At 48.8% G+C, this 25,631-nt stretch overlaps 1 protein-coding gene across 4 annotated transcripts in view; it reads right to left on the reverse strand.

The window, feature by feature from the left end:
• Positions 1-25,631, reverse strand: part of Dip2a (disco interacting protein 2 homolog A) — an 81,408-nt gene that overhangs the window by 12,216 nt on the left and 43,561 nt on the right. For all 4 annotated transcript variants that reach the window (XM_029542215.1, XM_029542216.1, XM_021204659.2 and 1 more), the window contains 20 exons: positions 25,405-25,515; positions 24,147-24,270; positions 23,718-23,827; positions 23,220-23,322; positions 21,807-21,871; positions 21,521-21,614; positions 19,853-19,972; positions 17,631-17,745; positions 16,265-16,404; positions 12,483-12,619; positions 11,505-11,585; positions 10,669-10,796; positions 7,713-7,827; positions 5,822-6,023; positions 4,823-4,932; positions 4,671-4,751; positions 3,520-3,643; positions 1,716-1,837; positions 1,454-1,565; positions 56-165 (listed from right to left, as the gene is read on the reverse strand). In XM_029542215.1, the coding sequence (XP_029398075.1) occupies positions 56-165; positions 1,454-1,565; positions 1,716-1,837; positions 3,520-3,643; positions 4,671-4,751; positions 4,823-4,932; positions 5,822-6,023; positions 7,713-7,827; positions 10,669-10,796; positions 11,505-11,585; positions 12,483-12,619; positions 16,265-16,404; positions 17,631-17,745; positions 19,853-19,972; positions 21,521-21,614; positions 21,807-21,871; positions 23,220-23,322; positions 23,718-23,827; positions 24,147-24,270; positions 25,405-25,515 (2,304 nt within the window). The remainder of the gene's footprint in view (positions 1-55; positions 166-1,453; positions 1,566-1,715; positions 1,838-3,519; positions 3,644-4,670; positions 4,752-4,822; positions 4,933-5,821; positions 6,024-7,712; positions 7,828-10,668; positions 10,797-11,504; positions 11,586-12,482; positions 12,620-16,264; positions 16,405-17,630; positions 17,746-19,852; positions 19,973-21,520; positions 21,615-21,806; positions 21,872-23,219; positions 23,323-23,717; positions 23,828-24,146; positions 24,271-25,404; positions 25,516-25,631) is intronic.

Genomic DNA, 25,631 nt, shown 5'->3' on the forward strand with positions numbered 1-25,631 from the left:
CCGTTCCCTCAGGGTTCCCATGAGGTTAGAGCTAATGGGCGCTCTGAGGTCCTACCTTAACTCCAGCTAAGATCCCTGTCGTCGACACACTGAAGTCCAAGTATGCCAGCACGTCTGGGGAGGGCGGTCTGAAAATGCTAGCCACCTTCTTTTTTGGAATGTCATCTGTTAAAGAGAAGATAGCAGTGGCTAACGTCACACAGCCTGCATGAGGTAGGAGCTTCAACTTCCCCAGGCAAGAAATAGGCCTGGCCTGAGACAGATCTGTCACAGAAGCCAGGCCACCAGCGAGCAGGAGGTGGGTACTGTTTACATGTGGGAAGGTTCACCCTGTCAGGAGCAATCTGTGGTGCAGGCTCGCCACGTCTATTCTGCAGGCCTGAAGGCAACAGGAAGAGTCCCTTCACTGTTGATCAGGAAATGTCAGTGCTCAGCATATGCTGATATCGCAGAGGCTGCGGCAGAGCCACAAGAGGAGGCATGCAGGCACACTCAAGTTCATGAGGTAGACACCACTATTTCCCGCCATACAAATGGGCACAGGTTCAACAAGAGCTGACTGAGCTCGGGACTGAAAGACTCTGCCCAGCTGGAGCTCACAGCCTGACCCTTGGCCAGTGTCAGCTGCCTGGTACTAGTTCTTTGTCTGCCACAGTATCAGCTTTTAGCCTCTGGTTTCCATATAAAACAGAACTTCAGGGTATGACATAAAAGGAGAGGTTCCTGCTGTTCCGAAGCCAGCACTCAGTCCCTGGCAGTACCGGAGCCCCGCTAGGCGGAGCAGTCTATATCTGCAGAGCTGTTCTCAGCCACCATGCTGACTCAAGCAGGGGGCATAGCTTCTTCTCAGCTGGGCCGAAGGCATCTCAGGGGCATGATATCACTTGCCAGCGAGAGTGACGGGGACTCTGGGGGCGGGTGTAGTTTTCACAAATGACAGGTAATTATGTGGTAAGAGGCACTAAAGAATAGGATTTCAGTCCCCCACACATGAGTATGGGGACTGCTGACAGTGGGCACAGAACGGAGAAGACCCCACATGCTGGCCAGGGGGTCAGCTGTGTAAGCAGCAGTGGTACCTCATGGCCCTCAAACAGTGTACTGCTCTACCAGGTAAGCCCAGGAACACCTCTCGCCATCTACACAAGCTGATCCGTGTAATCGAACAGTCATTGCTTTCAATGTTATTATTATGTTATGTATTTATGTATGCCTGATTCTGTATCTGTGCACTGTGTACGTGCAGAGGTCACAAGAGGGCATTGGGTCCCTTGAGTTATAAGCCTCCGTATGGGTTCTGGGAGCCACATCCAGTCCTCTGCAAGAGCAACAAGTGCTCTTAACCACCAAGTCCCCTCTCTTGCATGTCAACAACATAACTCCATCAACAGCAAGCCAACAGGAAAGAAAGCAAGAGTCCGCCTTTGCAGGGGTGGCTGCTGGAGACACATACCTGTATCTAGGATAGTTGGCCAGGTCCTGACGTCTACAGCGGCAGCTGCCTCTTTGGACTTGAGCAGCCGTGTGATGGCCTGTGTGCTGAGGACACATGCAGATTTGCTGACCTATATCACATCACATGGAAGCAAGAGCCCGAGTAAGCAGTGTGAGACTAGCCCGTCATCTCCATACAACCCTGCAGAGACCGCACACGATGAGCACCAGGACTTCCCGCCCCAGAGGACAGGCATGACCTGCCAGGAGGGTAAGCGTACCTCTACAATCATCTTCACAGTGGGCAATGTGGTGCCAAGGTTCTGGGGGTGTGGGGGTCGCACAGTGACAGGCACACAGCCACAGTACAGGCAGCCATAGAATGCAGCAATAAGATCCACCCCTGGGGAGACAGGGCACGTGTTCATAGCTGGGCCCCAGAGTGTGGGCAGATAATTTCAGGCCTGAGGAGGACAACTTAGAAATTTGTCCATAGAGAGAAGAGGGACACGCAGGCGTGATTTCTTTTTAATACGGCTAACGCCAAATGATAAGTGTTTACCAAACCTGGCACTGACAATATGCACAGGAAGGGGGGCATCCCCTGTACCCTGGGAGGGGGTCTCAGGAGGAGCCATGGGATGTGGAGCTAGGGACACACCAGGGGCTCACATACTGCAGTAGGAAGGTTCTTGCACTGTGCAATAGACCTTTGTCCCATCAGACCCAGGGGCTAGCAGGGCTGGACAAGTCTGTCTATAGAGACCTCAGGGGACATCCTCAGGGACTAACTACTCGCAGTGGGGGTCCTCCGGCCTCCACACCAAGGGGAGTCATTCCTTCAGACACACCTACAACACCTTCTGACAGTCTACTTAAAACATGTTAAAATGCACTAGAAACTGATACTAATAGAAACTATAACTTTTAAAATATCAGACAGACATTTAAAGAACTCTTCTCAAGATACAGATGCATCATGACAAAGCAGAAGACAGACAGTCTTAAGGAAAGAAGTCAGGGATGACATTTACAACTCTGAGAGGAAAGGGAGCTAAGGGGAGAGGAAACACCAGTTACTAAAGACAGAGACAGAGACCCGGAGACGGGAGGGGCAGAGGCACAGGAGGAAAAGCAGGGCCGAGAAGCACACCGGGAAGAGGGTCACTGGAGAAGCCTTCTGGAATTAAGTCAGAAGACTTCTGTGTAAGGAGGACAGTGTGAGGGGGGAGCCGAGCTGTAGCGGAAGGGCATCTGCTGCAGCCCTAGGGAAAGGGGAGACAGAGTCGTGCCCAGCCTGTGCAAGCTCCCGGGTCACCTCTCAGCACCATGAGAAAGTGGCTGGGGCATGAGTAACACACACCAAACCCTTCAGCTTGTCCTTTAAAATGTCACCAAGGCGGCTGAGGTACCATCGTAATTATTAGAGAACTCTGTGTGTCATGTGGAGTACCAAAAGTATGTGTAGTAACAGGACACACCAATCCACCTAGGTCCTAGAGCAGGGGTTCTCAACCTGTGGGTCGGGACCCCTCTGGGGGGACTGAATGACCCCTTCACAGGGGTCACATATCAGACCTCCTGCATATCACATATTTACATTTCAATTCGTAACAGGAGTAGAATTATAATTATAAAATAGCAACGAAATAATTTTATGGTTGGAGGCCACCACAACTGAGGAACTGTGTTAACGCTGGGGGTCACAGCGTTAGGAAGGTTGAGAGCCACCGTCCTGGAGAGTCTGTGGCTTTAGAGTAAGAAAAGGTTTAATAAAACCTTACAGTTTGAACTTAAGTTGAAGGGACAGTGTGAACCAGGAGCTCTCTAAAGGACACAACTGTACTTCCAATTCCAGGTCTGCTCACAGCAACCAGCATCAATAGCTGCCCTTCCCCCATCCCTTGATCTGAGATGCTGCAGAAGGGTGAGAGTCTAGCTCTAGAGTGAGGTGGACAGGCATGGGCACCTGCTACCCTGACAGCCAAGAAGCTGCCAAGTCCACTCGGAACAGAGGTCCCGCCCAGAGGGCTCTCAGGGGCACTGACGTCACAAGAGTAGGGAGGGCCTTGGGTGTGCGTTCACCTGGAGGGTACACCAAAGCCACATGGTCCCCAGCATCTAGCCGCCCCTTCTCCATCAGGGCGGCAGCCACTCTCTCGGCCCTTTTGTGCAGCTGGATACAGGTTGCAGTGCTGGTGACCGTGCCCTGGAGAAGAATCGAGTTCGTTGGTGTGCTGACCTTCTAGACAGAAGAGGATCTGCTCTGCACACCAGGCTCCTGAGGTCTGCCAGGTGCCTGTAGTCGGGGGCTGGGCATCTCTCAGTGGCCCAATCTGAGCCTAGAAAGCTAAGTACTTCACTCATACCTGCCAGAGCCAAAGACTGTGAAAGCCAGAGGCCCTGTGCCCGGGGCCCATTGAATCCTGAATCCTCTCCCTGAGACCTGGTCACAGGCCCTGCACTTTGAGCCTGCAGGACACTGCCCTCTTGTTGCTGGCTAGAACCAGGGCTGCAGCACCTGGGATTCTCTCTACCCCACCGATCTGGGCGCTCTTTCCCACAAGCTGACTACATCCTTGTGGACGACTAGTCACGATCTGTCAGCATGACTCACACAGCAAGGTCCTGTCAGATTAAAACAAACAAAAAGTACATCTCCGAAGGAGCAGAGAGCTCCAGGAACGAATTCGCATTTTCTAAGATCATGGTACCTGCTCTCTGTGTGACAAAAATCGAGGTATCTTAAAGCACTTTTGGTGTAACTGACTGGGAGTCACACAAGGTTGTCACAATGTTTGGTTCTGTAATCCTGTGATGTGAGGGATACAGATGTCCTTTGATTCTAGGCATTCTTAGTATGGTGTAGAGCATTAGCAGACACTCAGACAATGTGACAGATCTTAGTCACAAAGGAGAAGCAGTTCAGAACAGCAAATAGTGTTTGTCATTTCAAAGACGTAAGCAAATGTACAAAGACTAAATGTGTAAGTATTACCATATAAGCATTTCCTTTTAGCACTTACACAGATATAGTTCCTAACAAGAAAATAGAGCTGGTAAGAATTTTCCAGATAAATGCAAATCAACAGACTTTGTGTCCACTGTACAAAGCACAGGTCTCTCCAAGAAAGCCGGCAGGCAAAGTGAATGATCCCACAGAGGGACTGATGGCATTCTACTCCCCACAGAAACAATGAGGACACAGAGGTGACCCCTGAAAGCCCAACTCTCACCTTAGCGTTCAGCAGCAAGAACAGCGGGTGGTCAGGGGTGGTGTGAGCCCGCCACTGCAGCACATCTGCCAGGAACAGGAACTGCGCAGAGAGAGGAGCCTCGCACCTGCACAGCCTTGGATGCCACCTGCCCCCCAGGAGATGCCCGGTACCTTGCGAGCTTGGTCACTGTCCTCCAGGTGGGCCAGTTCTCTCCCAGAGGCCTGTGCAATCCTTTTTCCAGCAACCAGGTTCCCGACAATCATTGAGGCTGGTCCAACTTCTGCAAACAGATTCCAAATGCCGAGTTGGGAACTTTTTTTTTTTTTGGTTTTTCAAGACAGGATTTCTCTGTATAGCCCTGGCTGTCCTGGAACTCACTTTGTAGACCAGGCTGGCCTTGAACTCAGAAATCCGCCTGCCTCTGCCTCCCAAGTGCTGGGATTAAAGGCGTGTGCCACCATGCCCGACTTGAGTTGGGAACTTCTAATCCGTAATGCCCCATGACTTTCCTTACATATATAACCGTTGTTAGTTGAAACGTACCTGGGTATTAAAACTTTTCTTTAAATGCGAGTACTCAGATCACTCTCAAATATAAACTATACCATGTACCATATTCTTGGGATGCTAATCAAATAATGTTTTATAGCTATGCTTTATTTCATGTAGAAACCAGAATTCTTGAAGTGTGTTATACTTAGTGACATACTTATGTGTTTGATAGTCAGTAAAAGAAAGCTAGCTTTTCCTAAATATTTTCATATACAAATTAATAACAAACTGAATATGCTAGCTAAACTGGCCTTTATACTTATTTTTTTGTGATAAAACAGAAACATGAAATTAAACCTTGAGAAACTCCCATTCCTAAAAACCTAGTGGCTACCAGGGGCTTCTTGGATTCCAGAACCCACATCTGCTTGTAGACAGTGTACACTTAAATGTATCAATAAAACTGATTACCAGGAGGCAGGTGGAAACCAACAGGCAGCTGCACCAGCAACATCCCATTTCATGAACCAGGAGCAGGTGCACACACCCAGTCTGATCCTTAACTCAACCCCAGGCCCAAGGAGGTGGGGGTACTGACTCCTGCAAGATCCAATGCAGCTACACCCACTGCAGCCAGCCCCAATCAAGGCCAGATGGCCTCGCCGTTAGGTACTAACCTGGCTGTTTCTGGCGAGGCTTGGGAAGGTTGGTAACGCACGTGTGAGGGCACATCAACACATTACATGGGTGGAGCGTCCCGTCCAGAAAGCGTTGCTTCGTTTCAGAAATGTGAATTCCTCCCAGAGGAGCCTTGGGCAAAGTGTTGGCGGGAACTAGAGCCAAACAGTACACACCCACCTGGTGGATGCTGTCGATGGCCTGGAAGGCAAAAGCTCCACTGAGCATGTGCTGCCAGTGCCAGCCTGGGCCAGGGAGAGCCAGAAGGGGACCTCACACAGAACAGAAAACTGAAGTGCAGAAGTCCAGGAGGTGGGTGACCTCTGAAACAACTCCTCATGCCAAGAAGACAGAGTGTACTCACTTCTGCCATGAGACACACAGAGTTTACACACACACACACACAAACCTATGGAACTGCTTGGGTCAAACCCACAAGGCACAGCACAGGAGCCACAAATGCATGCTGAGGCCTCCATCAGGGAAGAGGTGAACCAAAGCTGACAGGAGCTAGGTATCCTAAACTTGGAATTATGTTTATATTTTGAATAGGACCAATGTAATGAAAAAATGCAATTCCTAACAACTGAAAGTGAAAAGAATGTATTGGATCAGAATTTAGCTAGAAGCACACACAGTTCAGCGCCTCAATTTAATGTGGCTTTAAACAGTCTTGCTAACTGGTGCCCAGGAAGAGGCATGCAAAGGAAGAGAACTGTAAAATCATGTGAGCTGTTCCCAGCTCCCCTGTCTGGCTCTGCATGGATGGAGATCACACTGTGAGATGCTGGGGCCCGGTGGCCTGAAGTCAGTGAGTGTTACTGCCCACTGTTAGCAACTATATTAACAGGAGGATGAGTTACGTGGAGACCCCATGTCTTGAGTTTGAATAAGAACTCTCAGCATAAATCAGAACCCAGAGAATCTTACAAACAGGTGGGCAGTACCATTCTCTCTTCTGTCCTCTGAGAAGGGCTCAGGGTGACTGAGAAATATGCAGTAAGGTCAAGTCCACTGTCCCACTCAGGACCACACAGGACAGGTACCCTGTGTCTGGCCGGCCAGTTTCTACTCTGGCCTCAGAGACCCCAGGCTTTATCAAGGGGCTCCACTGAGCTCTGAGTGATAGCAGTCATACAAAAAACTGAAACACAGACGTTTAAACCCATTAGTTCACGATGAAACGAACACGTCAACTCAGCGATCATCCCCAGAGATCTCATTAATCTGGAATCTATCCACCATCTTTTTTTCCCTATATGTTCTAGTTAATGATGAAGGATGGTTGAAAAAGTCACAGCATGACTACCACAAAATTGACAGATCACAAGTGCAACAAACAGGAGCCCCGGGCTCCCAGCCACCTTCAAGAGAATCTTGCCAGAAAACTGGCCTGATCTAAACAGGCCTCCAGATCCACTCACAGGAGCCACAGAAACAGCCACAAGACATGATGTACACAAAAGCATGGTCGAGTGAGACTGGGGAAAAGCATGTTTCCTTCAGACTTGCCACAAAAGTAACAGGGGTATCTACAGGATAAAAAGAACGCATCCCTACCAATTGTAACTTAGGATCTCGTGATTGCATCAAAACAACCACTAGATAGTTGAGGAAATTTTAACAATGGTCAGACACAATTATATTCATAAATTATTAATCTTAAAGAAACGCTAATGGTATTTACAGAGGTACAAACCGGACCTGAAGCCGAGAGACCAGAATGTGAACTAACATATTGTTTTGTTTATACGTGGTGTATCTGATCGCTCTGTAACAAGATGGAGTGTGGCCTCTGACTTTCATGGCACAGATACCAACTCCCTTTTAACTGCCTGTCATTTGTAAGCCCCTGTGTGCTGAGATCAGTGGCCACGGCAGCATGCCCACCTGTAGCACGCGGCTCATCCACTGGAAGCTGTCTTCCTCCGAAGCGTCGGGCCGCTGCTCGGCCACCAAGACAATCCGGTCATCGTGCAGCACAGTCACAGAGAACACAGCGATCCTGAGAGGGGACACAGGCAAAGTGACTACTCAGAGGAGGAGTGCCGGCGTCTCCCTCTCTCAAGCCAGGCAAAGTACTGTGGAGTAGACAGTACTCTTTACTTAACACACAAAGGAACCCGCCATCCTCTTCTCTAGTGCTATGGCTGAAACAGTTTCTTCTCACAAAAACAGCGATTGGAGTACTAGGCACAGATTTAAAAAAATCTTGATAGACCAAATATTTCCAACGATGAGTTCATTAATCCTAATTGGACTGATCTTTTTAGGCTTGTTTCTTCTAACTTTACGAATTTCAACAAGTCCTCTTCCATTAAAAGAAAACAATTCTAAGTGCTGAAGAAGTGGCTCAGATGGCTGCTCTTTCAGAAGACCTGGGTTTGATTCTAAACCGCTACATGGTAGCTCATGACGTGTCACTCCAGTCCCGGGGCCTCGGATGCCCTTTCCTGGCCGCCATGGGACCAGGCACACACGTGGTGCACACAAAATAAAAATAAATAGATTCTAAAATGTTTTAAGAACCGGGTTTTCCTACATTTTCCTAGAGCATGTGCTAGGTTAGACAGAAGCTCTGGGGAGCCGGTCTCCCCTTCCAGGTGGGTCCAGGGTTGAACCCAAGTCATCAAGCTTGCTCGTAAGTATCGTTATATGCTGAGCCGTCCCCATGGCCTACGTCTCCTCCTCCTCTTTCTCCCTTCCTTCCTTGCGTTTGTGTGTGTGCATGTGTATACACACCTTCTTCTTGTTTATATATCTGCCTGTGTGTGCACATGCATCTTTTTTTGTTGGTGTTGTTCTGGACTATCAAAACTAACAGTCTTCTCCCATCAAAGTTAAGAAGCTGGGTTTCGCCACCAAACCCTTTATTCTAGAATGCCCACCACTCCGTAGATACGTGTTCTCCTATCTTCTCTGTCACCTGGTATGCCCGCGCATTTCTCAATGTGGCATAAACAGCCCATAAGCACATTCTTTTATCCAGCAAGTTTTCTCAGTGTCTTTTTCCTGGGTGCTTCTTCTTGTAGCATTCATAAATGTACTTCTCTGGTACCTTGTCCACAAGTTTTTCAACATGGAATTTTTTGCAACAAAACTTCTGAAATCCACATGCCTGAGATTCTACAAGTTAAGGGACAATGTGGACAGGCACTGTGCTGTTTAGGTTTTTGTCAGCTTGACACGGGCTTGGGCAATCTGGGAAGAGGGAACCTAACTGAGAAAGTGCCTCTACCAGACTGGCTTGAAGGTAAATCTGTTGGACATTTTATTGATAATGATTGATGGGAGATGGCCTAGCCCACTGTGGGTGGTACCATCCCTAGGCATGTGGTCCTGGGCTATAGAAGAAAGTGAGCTGGACAAGACATGGACAGCAAGCCAGTAAGCAGCCGTCCTCTGTGGCCTCTCTTCAGTTCCTGCCTTGAACTCCTGCCCTGGCTTTCCTGTGTGATGAACTGTTAAGTACATCGTACTTGCTCCCCAAGTTGTTTTTGGTCATGGTGCTTATCACCGCAGACTAGGAGAGCCATAACACTTAGGTTAGAACTTACAAACATCACACTATGCCACCTTATCAAATCAGTTCCACAGTGGTTGGAAGTCTGTCCAGCATCCTCCTAGCTTACCAAGTAAGAACATCTGGTCCAGTGTAGGGTATGCCAGCCTCCCATCTCTTTAGACAGCTCTTTGGCTCCATGCACACCCTCCTGAGCTGCTACCTGGATCCCCTCCTCTCCCATCCTTTCTCCTAATTCCTTCCAATGTCTGTTCCTTCTTCTTGAGTAGCTTCTTAACCTAATTTTCTACATTTCTCCTGTATTCCTCAAGTCCCTGGAAGGGACAGGCAGGCTCCTCTGTCTGCAGAACAAAGCCACCACACACAGTAAGTCACGTGGGCTGGCCTGACCTTACCAAGGTACTTGCCTGGGGGCAGGGGGACAGTAGGATATGAAGACACAATCTCCCCACCCTGTTCGAAAGCAGGGAGTCTATTATCCTGACAAGCATCCCATGGACAACTCTGCCTGCAGCAGGCGAGTTTCTACTTCAAGGGACCACCCGCTGGAAGGTGTCTGTGCCCACCGGGTATGACCCCCTAACTATTTCTTTAATGCATGTTCAAAGGCAGGGCCTGGCCCAGCTCACAGGTACACACTGAAGTAACAAAGGCACACACGCTCTTTAGAGAAGAATCAAACTTTAAAGGAAGTTGCCTGGGCAGACCAAGAGAAGAAGAGCTTCTTCCAAGCTCGAGAGCTCAGGGGTGGGGAGAGCTAGAGAAAATCCCTTCTCAGACCTTTCCCACTATGTCTCAGGCAGAACTACATACAGGCGTCCACTCAACACACCTGAGTGTCTAAAGTCCTTACTTAACCAATGTAGACACTTGGGAGGACATTTTTATTCTAGGAGCAATGAAGTATGTTGTGTCTCCTGAAACATTACTAGAAAACAGAATCTGCCTTTGGTAGGTCACAGGCTGGTGCTGTTCAGAGACAGCAAGGAAGCTAGCACTCACTCGCCTCCCAGCAGCCGGGGTCCCCTGGCCTTTTGACCAATCAACACATTTGGACCACCTTCCATGTAGGTGCTGGAATCGAACCTGGGTCCTCTGGAAGGGTAGTGAATGGTTTCAACCACTGAGCCACCTCTGCAGAGCCAGACCATGCTCTCTTAGAGACCTCAACAACTGCTGGAAATGAAGGCGTTTACCTCTGCTATCTCTGAGGCAAACATTCTTTCTCTTTCTTTGTGTAACTTTTCTGGTTTGCATAACATTTCTATTACACAGAGTACAGAAGAGATCTGAAAGCCAGGTACGGGGTCTCCCATGCATCACCTGCCTCTGTAGACAAACTTCATGGGCTCCACAGCCAGGGCAGTAGCCACAATGTCATCTGCATTGTGTCTGCGGATTCCTACGACCATCAGCCCGTCCAGCTTGCCCACGACGAAGACCAGGTTATCCTGAGGAAAGGGTGTGTCAGGCCTCAGGAGAGGGATTGGAGAACACAATGAATACAGCACCTCACAGGGTCAACAAGCGACTGCACCCGTCACTACACTCAGGTCGGGTGAAACAGACTACGTGGGTAAAGGTCAGCACTGAAGGGTGGGAAAGGGGCGCCAATGCTAAAGGGCTATAAAGTCATGGGTGGGTGTGTGAAGGACTCTGAGATGCTCCAACAAGGGCAAGGCCTCCCGCTGTGTCATGTGACCCATGAGCTAACTATGTGGCTACAGACGCGGCCACATTACACTAGCTGGTACTAAGCAGTTCTGGTCTGCAGACACCCACAAGGGAATGAGCCCCTCCCTGAGCTGTGACAACCAATGTTTCTGGGGAAGGACATACAAGCATCCACCTGAGAAAAGGTGGGCCAAGCTGCTACAGAATGTATTCATTTTAACATTTTTAAATATCAAAACTTGAAAAAAATGATAAAAACAAAATCGCCCCCACTTTGTTTCCCACCCGGGGCCCACTGTGGGTTGGTGGCTGGGGAAACAGCACATGTGGGTCAGAAGCAGGCCAGGGTGGTCAGTGTGACAGGCCAAGGCCACACTGAGAACTAAGGACACTGGGGACAGGAGCATGTCTACAGAGCAGTGTTCCTTTCCTCCGCCAGCGCTCTCTGCGGCTGGGCGGGTACAGGAGGTCACACTCATACTCACAGGTCCGATAAATCCCAGAAGGCCTGTCCTGGTGAAAGGCCGGTCAGAGACAGGGACTCCATCTGCAGTGACCGGGACGGTCTGCCAGAACAGGGAGAGGATGTCAGGCAGCAGACAACTCACTGACTACTAGAAAGACAGGGCGGGCAAGCAGGAGAACTCAATGATGGCCAGGCCAAGGCAGGCTCATGCCTCCAAAATGGCTCTTGGTGATGATGCTCAGGGGGCAGGCTTCTTAAAGACAAAGCCCACTGTTACTGTTACGTCAGTGCTCGAGGGGGAGGACATCCATCAGGGAGCTAGAACATTCAGAAATGTTGGCTTCTTGCAAAGCTTAGCAGCGTTGTTTTTCAAATGTACAACAGTTGCATTTTATTTACATTTCCTCTTAGTTATTTCAATTTTCGGTTTTAGTTTGCACAAAGATTTATTATTTCCATTAACTTATCTGGACCACACTCCTGGTCACAGACAACCCCAAAAGCATAGCCAGGGTTGATGCCATTGTTGGGGAGGGAGGGGTGGAAGGCTGAGACCTGTCTTAGCGGACACAAAATTGAGTTAGGGAAAGATGGCATTACTTTAGCCATTTCAAATGTCACATGTTGCCTGTGGCCCAGGATTTAGTGTCCCCCAGGAAGAGACTCCCAGGTACCTGGCCCTCTCACCTTGTCTGCTCTGCCGAGTGGATACAGCACCTACACAGGACTCCACCAACCCTCATCTATTTGTACCCCCAGCTCCTGGTATCACCTGTCCTTCTAGGACTTATCATGAACAACAGGGATCCTACTGTGAACCGAGCTGGGGTCCTAGCAGTACCTTCTCACTGGCCAAAGCTGTCTAAGCCTGTGGGGTGTTTGAATCACTCTGGGTCCCAGCAGCTCCTCTGAGGCCTCCACTTCCCCCTGAACATTTGTGTCCATCAACACTCATGGGATTTGATTCCAAGATAAAGATCAGGAAGGGGACATGCACCTCAAATGTATTCTTCGTGATTCCAAGCAGTCCATAGTATGCCGTCCCAGTTGCAACAGAATTGACACAGATTTCTCCAATTTCATCAGTTTTACAGAGATAAGGGGCACCGTCTACCTTCACAACACACACACTAGCTAAACAGAGAAAAGAATTCAAAATCATCAAGGTATATATTTAAATAGATCAATCACAAAGCTTTACTTGCTCACGTATTTGTGGGTTTTTTGTTTGTTTGTTTGTTTGTTTGTTTGTTTGTTTTTGAGACACCATGTAGCTCTGACTGGCCCAGACCTCTCTAATTGGATGGAGCTGGCCTGAGGAACTCACAGAGATCCACCTGCCTCTGCCTCCCAAGTGATGGGATAAAAGGTGTGCCACCGTGCCTGGCACTGCTGCTATATTTGAAGTTATAGAAACAAAACATTACATAGGTTGCAAGTTCTTATATAGAGAGTCATGGTGTGGACAGTGCTAATTAAGTACTTGTTATAAGCAGCATGAGGGATACAGCTTTAAATCAGTGGTAGCGAGCTTACTTAGGATATAAGGAGGTCTGGGACCACTGCCCACACTAGAAAGACAGACACAGACCACACACACAGACACACACATACATACACATACACACACAAACACACATACACACACACACACACACACACACACACACANATATACACACACACACACACACACACACACACACACAGACATGCATGCACACATGCATACATGCAGGATGGGGAGGGTCAGATGTGATTAAAAAGTAAACTACATCTATGTAATACTCTTTTTTTAAAAAAAAAAGATTTACTTATTTTATGTGTACAAGTAGACTGTAGCTGTCTTCAGACACACCATAAGAGGGCATTAGATCCCATTACAGATGGTTGTGAGCCACCATATGGTTGTTGGGAATTGAACTCAGGACCTCTGGATGAGCAGTCAATGCTCTTAACTGCTGAGCCATCGCTCCAGCCCTATGCAATACTCTCTTGACTAACAGAATCTCATTTTCCCAAGTACACGGACATGAGTATTTACCTTCAGTGTGCACGGAGATGATTTAAAAGTCACAAAAATCTCTCAAATTACTACAAATCCATTTGATATTGTGTAAGCGTGAATGCTAGGAGGCCAGTGCAGCACACTTCAGCGCTGGGATAAGACTTATTAGATTTGACTATGCTCAGAAGCCCAGTCAATTAAGCAACAGACAAATGCTGGGAGGGGCCCCAACTCCAGAGAGAATGCCTTGGAAGCGTGAGCACAATCAGTCACTGTGTGGCCATTTCCTCAGAGGCGAGACATCTGTCTCGGACCAAAGCGTGTTAAGACACGGGGTGTTTTCAAGAGAAGTGAAACATTCCACCCTTCAAGAAAACTTCACTAAATCCAGGAAATAAACAACACAAAAGCTTCAGAAAAAGTCCCTAAAACTCAGCAGATTCATTAGGCTCTCTCCCCTCAAAGCTTACACATACCCTGCAGTGAATGGGGAGATACATTCTCAGGGAAGTCCAGCTGCTTAGAAGCGGCTCAGACCACCTGAGCTGCCTGAACAAGCTCTCCAGCCTCTTACGCTGCCTGCAGGTTGTATAGCGTATTCCAGGTCTCCAGCTTTTGTGAGCAGTCATCTAGGCTGGGGTTAGCTGTTAGTGATACAGCTGTCTCTGGATCATTTTCACTCCTGAAGCTCACTGGTCCACTAAGTTGGATGTGGATGCTATTCTGACTTTGGGCTGTTATGTGTTCCCTGTCTGGGGCGAGTAGATGGCTGTTCATTTGTTCTCCAGGGAAAGTGTCACAAAGCATGTGTACAGACATCTGGCAGACACATGCACAGAGAAACACCTGGGAGCACAGGTACAGACGTGTGGGAGTGTGTGTACAGATATATGACTGGGAAGTGCACAACGTAAGACAGGTTTGCATGCCTTATAGCAATAAAGGAAAACAAGTGTAACTCTTGATGTATTTAAAATAAATAGCGAGGACAGGGAGACAGCTGCTAGGAAAGTGGATGCCAGGAAGCATGGGACCTAAGATAAATCCCAGAGCCGTGCACAATGGGTTAGAAGGCCATGCACAATGGCATTTTTTTTTTTTTAAGTTCTAGTGTTGAGTAGACAGATGGGCAGGTCCTTGAGGCTTGCTGGCTAGCCAGACTAGCCGAGTCAGAGAGCTCCAGGTCACTGAGACCCTATTTCTAAGTAAGGGTTAGAATGCCTAAGTAACACCACAGGAGGTTGTCCTCAGGCCCCTACGTGCACAGGCACACGCATGTGTCCCCCTCCGCCGACAAAGTAATGTACAAACTAAGTACAACTCACAACCCCCCCACAATTTACAACCTACTTGAACAAGGAAAAAATATTACTCCATTGTCTGCTTTTATTTTATTATTTGGCTGTTGTGGAGACAATGTCTACTAGGCAGCCAAGCAGGCCCCAAACACAGGAACCCTCTGCTTCAGCGTCCTACATGCTGAGACTGTTGAGGTCATCCGCCATGCTTTTGAAAATGTTTTAACTACAAAGTCAAGCATTCCACAAGACTGTTTCTAAGGGAGTCAAATTATAGGAACAAATATAATTCCCATGAATTAAAAGGTGGAGCTAGGAACTCTAATTTAAACCTCTATGTTCACTCCAGTCAGAACTCTGCCTCACCCAAGGACCAGGCTACCGGAAGCTTCTGTGTCTGGAGTTTAGTACCCTTCATCAAGGCTGCCTGCGACACAGACTGCAGCTTGAAGCCAGGACACCAGGCAGCCAGCAGGACCCACACATATGGCAGAAGAGGGGAGGAAGCACCAATGTTGGGGGTAACTGGGTATGAGAGGTAGCAGCCTCCTTCTGAAACTAACAGGCTGTCCTGATTAGCCTTGCCAACTTGGCCCAGCCTACAGTCCTCTTGGAGGAGGTTCCTCAATTGAAGAATTGCCTAAAACAGACTGATCCGTGGACAAGCCTATGATAGATAGACTGTTTTGATTATTAATTAACAGAGGAGAGACCAGAGCACTGTGGGAGGTACCATTCCTTCAGTAGGTGGCTGGAGATGTATAAAAAGCTAGCTAAACATGAACCAGCAACTGGAGTTCTGCCATAGTTTCTGCTTCAAGCTCCTGCTAGGTTCCAGCCTTGACCTGCCTGAAAGCGTAAGCCAAATGAATCCTTCCTTCCCGTTAGCTGCTTTGGGTCAGAATGTTTCATCACAGCATCAGAGAGGAAACCAGGGCAGAAGAGTGGGACACTGCCTGTGGCAGGAACGGGGCGCCAGGGCAGCTACAAGTAGCTGCAAGAGGAGTAAACTTAGAGCTGTTTGACAGCATCCCTGCTTCCAAGGGCTCCTGAGCCAGACTCTGGCCCCGGTCCTCAGTGACACTTAGAGGACCACTCCAACACCCCTTCTCCCTGTCCTTCCTCAAAGCAGCAGGAAAATGCACGGGCCAACATCTGCAGGAGGATGCAGATGCCATTTTCTTCCTTCCTTCCTTCCTTCCTTCCTTCCTTCCTTCCTTCCTTCCTTCCTTCCTTCCTTCCTTCCTTCTTTTTTTTTGGAGGGGGGGGGTTGGGGGAGGTTCCACATCTCCTGTCACCACAGGTGCTTCTGACAATCTACTCCGGTGACAGCATCAGTTTTTTCTGAGATACCCTATAGAGACTGAAGGGCGTTAAATCCTTCCAAAAGGCACGAGGCTAAGGACTAGGCCTGGTGTACAGCGAGTGTCAATCAGGGCAGGATACAGATGCGCTCCTCTGACCCATGCTTACCTCCGGGCATCACCTGGCCGACATCCTGAACAGTGAGGACCGACAGCTTCTCCTCAGTGTCAACTCGGATTACACCGTAGCTCAGGCCATTCATTGACAGGACAGCTTTTCTTGGAGGAGGTCCTCCCAGCTCTGGGGGCCTAGGCAACGAGAGCACCAGCAGGCCTGCTGACGAGGGCTATCACTCCAAGGAGCACTGAAGGCCAGCCTTGACTGACATTCAGTCCCCTACTAAAGCACCTGCTCTCTGTGTGGCCTTGTCAAGACAGTGTACTCTAAAGCCATGTGCCTCTCTGCAGTATAGCTTCAATACTATTATCAGAGGTAGGCCCATGACTCCCAGTCAAGTGACACTGTGTGACCTCTGAGTCAGTCATCAGAGGTGATTCAGTTTCTATCTAGTTATCTTGGGACCTTAGCACAGAGCCCTAAGGTACCCAGGTAGGCAGACTAACTATTAGGAGGCCTCTGTGCTGCAATGGGCTGTGATACCATGCATGTGAAGAGGGGGCTCAGGCCCATGGTACCTCTATAACACTACCTCCCCACAGCAGATGGCCTGATAGAGCCCTTCCCAAGACATGGGATGTTGCTTTTAATTCTATTATTAAAATAGTTACTTAAAACTTAGATATTTGTAAGCACACACTACCTTTAAATTATGAGCACAATGCATACATGACCAGAGCTGAGGCAATTCTGTAACAAGACGCTAAGGACAGAAAGCTGAAGAGCTGTACTCTACTGTGAACACATGGCCTGAAGCCCCACAGAATGGTGCTCGAGGGCAGGATCAGCAATACCAGGAGTCTCATGATCAGGGAAGGAAAGTGCCTTTGGGCCTAGCTGTGGTTTGGGAACAACAGCTGTGTGCAAGAAGCATAGGGCCCAGATGCTAGGATACTAGGTAGATGGGGGTGGGGACTCTCAGGGCAACCTCAAGGCCCTACTCCACGTCGCAAGATGTGCCACAAAGAGCAGCTTGGGGTGCAGAGGTTATGGTGGCAGATGCTTCCCTTGGTAAGTTAAAGGAGCTCTTCAGCAGACCCACAGCCCGCAGAACCTCTCAGGACAAGGAGCTCTTGCTTAGTTATGACTTTTACATAAGGTCAGGCAGAAATAGCAAGCTCTTGATTTGGGAAGATGCGTAAGGAGAACTAAATTGAGAGTCTCCAGTGTAGTCCAGGAACCATGGAACTGCAGGCCACACCTCTGCTACCTGAGGGGGACTGCAGCACTGACAGAAGTCCTTCTTCAGGATGCCCAACAGCAGGAAACAGACTACAAACTTAGAGCCATAGGTAACCCCATCACACATAGACTACTTGAATGTGTGTTCACAAGAGACAGCATGCAGTTCAGTTACCTGCGGATGGCTACTGTCAGCGCCTCAGGAGAACTGGCACAAGGACAAATGACCTCTGGCCTCAGACCTCTGGACTGGAAGACGTTGAGGAAGGCATCGCAGGAAGATATTGACCCTGTGTAAAGCATGAGGGATGACTGGAGGACCAGCGGGCCAAGAGCACACAGTGTGCAAGACACCACGCTGCCTGCCGACAGCCAGGCTGAGTCCTGGCTGCACGTAAGCCTGTTTTAATAAGATCACCACTACAATCTAGCAAAGCAGTCCTTCTTAGGGTAGCAGTGATCACCACAAGACACACACGATCATTTCCTGCTCAGCAACAAGTAAGTCTGGAAACCTCTCACAGGCGGCCTGGCTTTAGTCTTGTGTTTGTTACTGTGGCCCAGCAAGGCCTGGCAACAGATGGCCGACGGGACAAGTGCGGCTCCTGCAAGTGACTTTAGAGATGTGTGATCTACACCTTCACCGAAGATGTCCTGCCTCTCCTTGGTGCCCTCTCCTTTGGGTAGACTCCCATCATTCAGTCATTCAAGACAGCAAGATGTTACAGTGGGTGTTAGAGAACTTGGCAACAAGGAGGCTCTGCCTGCTCAGGGCCTCAATAACTAGGGTCCTGCACCCATGGTGATGCTAGGGTTTCATTATAAACCTCTCTCAACACGGGTACATAGAAGGGAAACAGGCATCTACAGGGGCTCCTGATTTCGCATTCTTTGGGGAGGTGTCTCCTAAGGAAAGAAGGCAACAGACTGTTGCCAAGACTGGATAGGGCATCATAAAGGACCAGTAAGTGAGGTGCAAATCAAGGCCTGTGAAGGGAAGCTAGCTCTCTGGTACCTGGAGGAATGTGGACAGAGGAGACAGGGCAAAGCTATTAGGGCTAACAACATTCATTTCCAGAAAGAAAACGCTGGAAGGAAGTGATGTGCTCAAGTGACCACCTACTGCAGCTGAGTGCATAAGCAGAGAGCCAGGACAGCTGTGGGAAGCTGTTGGGCGGCTGTGGGCAGCTGTGAGCGGATGTGGGCAGATGTGGATGACTGTGGGCAGATGTGGGTAGCTGAGTGTGTAAGCAGAGAGCTAGGATAGTTGTAGGTGGTTGTGGGTAGATGTGGCTGGCTGTAGGCAGATGTGGCTGGCTGTGGGCAGATGTGGGAGACTGTGGGCAGCTGAATGAATAAGCAGAGAGCTAGACCTGCTGTGGATAGCTGTGGGCAGCTGTGGGAAGCTGTGGGTGGTTGTGGGAGGCTGTGGGTGAGTGTGGGCAGCTGTGGGTGGCTGAGTACATAAGCAGAGAGCTAAGGTAGCTCTGGGAAGCTGTCGTAGCTGTAAGTGGCTATGGGCGGCTGTGGGTGGCTATGGGTGGCTGTGGGCAGCTGTGGGCGGCTGTGGGTGGCTGTGGGCAGCTGTGGGTGGCTGTGGGCGGCTGTGGGCAGCTGTGGGCATGAGAAGGCATGGATATGGGAAGGAGACTTTTCTTGTCTTAGATGTACACCAAGAGGATAAAAGGTGTTTAGGGGTGCCGTGTGCCTGTTCTGCTCTCCTAAAAGATGGGGTACAGAGGAGAATAGGGGTAACTATTTGGTACTGCAGAAGAAACCCCTTGCTCAACAAGTGTCACTCAGGGTTCCCCTAGAGGACACCCAACTCAGGCCTCAGGCAGTCCTGGGCCTAAGAAGTTCCCGTAGTCGCCAGAGCAGTTACACCCCTGTTGACAGCAGCGTCCTCACTGCTTAGGCAGATGCCACAGTCATCCCTCCAGGAGGGCTTGGGGTTGGCCAGAGATACATGGAGGAGGAATAGCTGGGTCCCTGTGAAGGAGGTTGGAGTTGAGAGCCACATCAGGGGAGCCTAACACCAAAGGGCAAGAGGTTGGAGAGGTCCCTAACAAATCGGAGACCCTACTTATAGCATAATCCATTGACCTTTTAAAGACAATGGTTCCCACTATAGGTTCTGACAACTATATTAAAATTGCTTGTAAATTTAGTTTTAATCAATACATATGTGACCCACCAATGGGTCACTAACAAGGGGCAACATGTCACAGAACGTTATAGGACACTGACGTTTCCTTATAGGACACTTATCAAAGTAGTGATAAAGCCTGAATTTTGTACAATAGGTTCCATCTCAACAGGCTGTTCAGTCCTCCTGGCAAGTCGAGAACCATGTGTGCCAATACCCCAAACCCACCCGCGGTCACCCAGCCTACTTACATGGGTTAGCGCCATCTGCCACAATCAACATGCGCAGAGAGCTGAGACAGACATCCCTCTGACCTCGCTGTGCCAAGAGCGACCAGTGCATATCCCGGGACTTCACCAGGGCAGCCTGGGCTGCAAAAAGAAGAGAGTACAGATGTCTCAGTGTCACAGGGGCAGGTACGCCCACACTCAGAAACACTGCTGCACCTCATCCTGTGCAGAGGCACACATGCAGAGGGTGAGGGGCCTGCTGCAGGGACCACACTCTTGTCTGTTTAACTATCATCCATTATCTCGTGTGCTTCCTAACCCCCTCCATCCCTTTTCTCCTTAAAACTTAATTTGAAGATGCAGTTTGGATATAAGATGCTCAGATCCACTTTCCGACCTTTGTTTTTATTTTACATGTATGGGTGTTTTGCCTGCATGTATGTCTGTGTACCACAGGTATGCAGTGCCCATAGAGCGCAGAGAGTGACATAAGATTCCCTACAACTGGAGTTATAGAGATTGCTGTTAGCTGCCATGTGAGTGCTGGAACCCAAACCTGGGTCCTCTGGAGAATCAACCAGTGCTCTTAACCTGAGACATATCTCCAGCCCCAGCCTTTTAAAAAGTTAATTTTTATTATTTTATTACTTTATGAGTATGAGTTTTTGCCTGCATATGTGTGCATGTACCATGTGTGTGCCTGGTACCCTTGGAGACCAGGAAGAGGACATAGGATGCCCTAGAACTGGAGTTACAGACAGTTGTGAGCCACCAAGTGAGTGCTAGGACTTGAACCCAAGTCCTCTAGACACCAGTGCTCTCATCACCAGGGCCGTATCTCCAGTCCCTGAGACTTTTTTCACTCTTTGAACATTGACTGTTCTCTTAGATGCGTGCTGTCCCGCCCCAAAGTGCTGACCCTTGTTTTGTGCTGCCTCATTGCCAGCACCCTCGTGTCACTCGGTCTTCGGGGCTCTGGCAGCCTCCGGGTCATGGAGTGAGATGAACTGGGATCTGAATGAGTGTGCAGAGCCCAGTGAATCCCACTGCCTTCGACCAGGCTTTGTCTTCCTCCGTAAAACAGATGCAAGACATTCTGTAACAGGAACGTTGATCTGGAGATGCCGGCAGAGTATACGCTGTCACCAGCACTCACTGGTACAGTGAGTCTTAGCATCTGCTGAGCTCTATTGCACAGGGACAAACAGATGCTGGAGCTGTACAGTCACATGAGCAGGTTTCCTGTTTGGTGCTGAGAGATACCTCAACTGGGAGGTAAGAAGAACAGGGGACAGGCCTCACAGGTGGCCTACCTCATCTATCCATCCTGCTTGTCACAGACTGTATCATTTGAACAACAGCCTTGTTAGAGCTTCAAAAGCTCTAACCACAAATTAAAACCATCTCAAATAATATTAGGAATACTGATGTGATACTGAAGGAAACTTCAAAAGAATAGAATTAGGAGTGCCAGGTCCTTCAGTGAAGAGCCCAGCTATGCTGCTGCTGGTAGCTGTCCAGGCCCTGAGAAGGTCTGGACCAGCACAACCTACAGAGAAACCCCAGACAGCTCTTCAGCCCACAGCTGCAGTTCTGTATGTTGCCTTCATGTTTCCTTAGTTACTAAACATCAGCTTGTAGAGAATTCTTTACAGCAAGACAAGGCAAGTGAGGGCAGTCTTCTGATACCTTTATAGGAACACACTTTCTGAATCCAGGAGAGTGGGTTGACCTTCATCAGGGCATACGGGATGCTGATGACATGCATCCTATTCATGACACTCTGCAAAAAAAGGAAATAGACTGATCAGAGGAAGGCAGGCTGAGACTATGCTGAACAAGCACACCAAGCCCAACACGCTGGAGCGCCAGTGTTCCACGGTTTCGTTCATCTCTTGCTCCCACCCCAGCCACTAGCAAACAACACTCACTGTTAAGACTCCGTGCCACAAACCAGCATCCAAACAACACTCACTGTTAAGACTCCGTGCCACAAACCAGCATCCCTTTTGAAGTCCAGTACATTCGTTAACGTTTCAGCTGAAAGCGGACACAGAAAGTTAATACTGATGAACAGCTCTTTACTAAGCTCTGCACATGTCGAGCACAGTCCCAAGGTGAGTATGTAACCAGCACACCAGAGCTTCAGGAAACAGATGGCACTTCCAAACCATGCACCGATTAACAGGGAGCTAAATATCTGCTCAGTTGACTGGAAACACAGTTCTGGACTGGAGCGGAGAACCATGCCCATCTTCAATTCAAAAGCACAAGGAACATGACATACAGCAAGAACTACAGAAGGTCACTGCATGGCTGCACCATTGTGACGAGCCGCCCCTCAGAAGCAGGAGGCAGGATGACGAACTGCCATAGACACTCTTATTTCTCAGCTTCCTACCCAGACCCCCCCAGTTGTCACATCCACAGCTGACAGTCTTGCATCATATTTGTACAAAGCAGTGACATGCACGTCCGGGATACTGTAGCACACTGAATGACTATCTCCCTGCCCCTGTTAGCTGAAGAGCCAAACTAAAGGTGACATAAATAAAATGATGGCATGAGATCGAAAGACCTCATAGGACTTTGCTTTATAGAACTAACTTTAAAAAAATCATTAAAGTCCTTGGAAATACTTGAAAATCTCCACAAGGTCTTTATCACTTTTGCCCACAAGCTAACTCTTGAGATTAAGCATCTTATTTAATATATCTAATGTATATAAATATGCCACTCAATTTTACTTTCTAGTTTTGCCCAGTTCTAGTTCTGCAATGTAAGAAAACCACCATGTGTCCAATTTTAGTACTTAAAATAATATATTTCCTATTGATCCCATAAATATATACAAGTATTATCTATCAATATAAGATAATATTCATTTAAAATATTAATAGTAAATTGGGACTCTACTTTAACAAAGATAATCTAAGATCATAAAGATTATATTTAAGCATCTCCATGCATGACTGCTCAAGCCACAAATACATTTACTGAAAACGACAACGTTAGGGGAGACGGGTGCTCCAGGATGACTATTCTGTTTGTAATGCACACTGCATCACCCCGCAGCACACCGACAACTGATCCAGCCATTGTGCATAAACAAATCACTGGTGCACAAGTCTCACACTCCATAAAACCGTGTTAGTGTGGCTTTATTGAAACTGTCCTAGGTGGGGCAGCCTGGGCTCTGCAGGGGGGACCTATCCCCAAGCCCTGCATAAGCCGAGACCTTCTCCCAAGGGTATCGTAGACAGCTGTACCCACTGCCTGGTGCAGCAGCTTTAAAAGTTAGCGCGCCATGCGCAGCGATGGGTGCAGCCATGTTCGTCAGATACCTGTGCAGGCAGCAAGAGCTGCAATCCAGAACGTGTGGCCTTACCTTCCGTGTACCCACACGCCTGGGTCAGGGCCTGGCACTGCGCCAGCAGGGATGAGTGGGATACGGTGACCCCTACTGTGCTGCCGTCTTTGCTGGTTTTATACTGTAAAATTTCAAGGGAGAAAAACAACAATGTATACTTCTGCACCACACCGGACAAGGCGGCTGAAGACTCTTGAGAAGCAGCAGCTGGCGTCCTCTCTCCCCTGGCCTTTATCGTGGCTCTGAGGGGGCCTGGGATAGTGCTAGAGGACAGCAGTGCACACAAACTGCATTCTTAACTGTCTGAGTCCTAGGAAGGACAGTCAGGGATGAGTTAGGTCAGAGTAAATCCTGACATGACCCAATCACGGTTCTGTATGACACTATGTATATCTGGGGTAGAGGTAAAAATTCGGAGAGCACTTAGGTTAAAAGGTATTAAGTAGTTATCTTTTTATAAAAGCCAGGCCTGAGCAGGTGAGGGATGCGTCTGCGCATTATTGCGGATGCCCTTACTTCAATGTAGGCCGTCCTGGACCCTGTGTCCTGGGCCAGCGGGTACCAGTCCTTTGGAGGCTTCGTCAGATGCTTCCCGTCAATCACCAGCCAGGCGAGTGGGGGCCAACCTGTGACAGCACGTGGGATAAGTCGTGAGAGGCGGTCAGAAGGCTGTGCTCCACGCACGTGGGACCTGTGCCCAGCAGGCACCCAGCAGCCCCAGGGAGCGGTGGGAGACAAGCGTTGTTTTCTTATGTTTTCACTCAGACAGAGAAGCATGGAGCGTAAGAGGTAGACCGAGTCAGACAAAAGCCCTGACAAGTGTGTCCTCTGCTGCAGGCCCAGCAGCCTCTGTGGGTAGAGTGTCTGGCACAGCATGCCTAGAAGGCAAAGCCAGGTAAAGGGCACAGCCAGAGCACAGCCAGAGCTGAGACCCAGGAGCCTCACCTTTGAAAGTGGCCACCTCTCCCGTCGGCGCCTTGGGCAGACCCTTCTGACAGGCATCTGTGGTCAGGGCCAGGCTCACCCCACAGCTGCCCAGGAGAAAGCCAACCTGCTGGCTGCCTGCATCCTGCAGAAGACAAAGCGATGGAGGCGGAGGCGGAGCGTTTGCGGGAGGGGAGCAAGAGGCTCACTCCAGCCTCTGGAGCACAGGCCGCGTAAGATTCTTTCACCCTTCATGATCCTTCTAAAACAATTCAGTCTTATTATTGGCAGGATATTCTAATTTCATGAAAATAAGACAAGTATTTGAAATTTAGAGGGCACTTTTTTTTTTTTTTGGCTTCTTTATTCACAGTGAAATATAAAGGTCTGGATAGTGGGCTAATTAATTTATTGTACTTTTTTCTTACAAATGAAACTTGAATACATTTTAATGGACTCTAGACATAATCGTTTACACACCAGTCCTGTCTGTAACCTACACATGACTCTGGAGGTCTGGCCTCGTCATGGCGTCACTGTGCATAGAAGCACTTGACCCCCTCTCAGATCCTCTCTCTGCATGTCCCTCAGCAATGTCTGTCACATAAACTTAACGAACCTAGAGTTTGTTCTCTCAGAATCGCTGTCCCGAATGCATGGCTAGCCCGTTAGACCCCTGGAGATGTACTGGTCGTATTTGCAAATTTTACTTTTGAGATTCTTGAGCATTTGTTATTCATAACACTCATGCTAATGACTGTATGAACACAGAAATAAGAGGGCAGGAAAGCCTGGATTTCTAAGACACGTGAGTATTCTGCTCAGATATTTTTCAATAATCAGACTACTGATATTCATATCCAGACTGAGACAGACATCTAGAGCAGCCAAGCCCCTTACATTAACAACTTATGAATGAGAAACATGCCTGCCCTGTAAGTGAACAGGAAATACATGACACTAACTCTCCCGTTTATTTGATGTTATTATTAATTCAATAAATAAAACCCAGAATAGCTTGCTGAGTCCAATTCTGTTCACTGGAATACAATGCACTCACAATTTCTTTTGGGAAACTCAGGGGGATGCTAGGACAGCTCTGCCCCGCTGGGGTGCGGCAGGCAAACCCCATGGTGCTCTCTGGAAGGTCCTGGGAGGCCTGTTTGATGCTTGCCTCCTCCAGGGACCTGCTTACCCCTGTGAAGAGGGCGCTAATCACACAGCACCTAAAGAGAGACGCAGAGGGTGCCCCGGCCCGGGACTGACCCACAGCTGTTACCTTTCTCGTTAGTGGTACTTCTATAGGGACAGGGACCAGCTCCGCCAGGAGACACCCGTAGAATGCGACCATGAACATGACAGGGTCACTGTTTGGAAACACGAGTGCCACCTACATGTGAAAACAACAGCAAAAACTGTGAGGTCGCAGGAGCGACGGGGGCTTTTTGTCTTTGAGAATTCTGTTTATTAAAGATGAGTGTTTTTTTTTTTTATTTTATTTTCAAA

Source organism: Mus pahari, chromosome 9 (assembly GCF_900095145.1).
Source record: "Mus pahari chromosome 9, PAHARI_EIJ_v1.1, whole genome shotgun sequence".
NCBI classification, from domain to species: domain Eukaryota; kingdom Metazoa; phylum Chordata; class Mammalia; order Rodentia; family Muridae; genus Mus; species Mus pahari.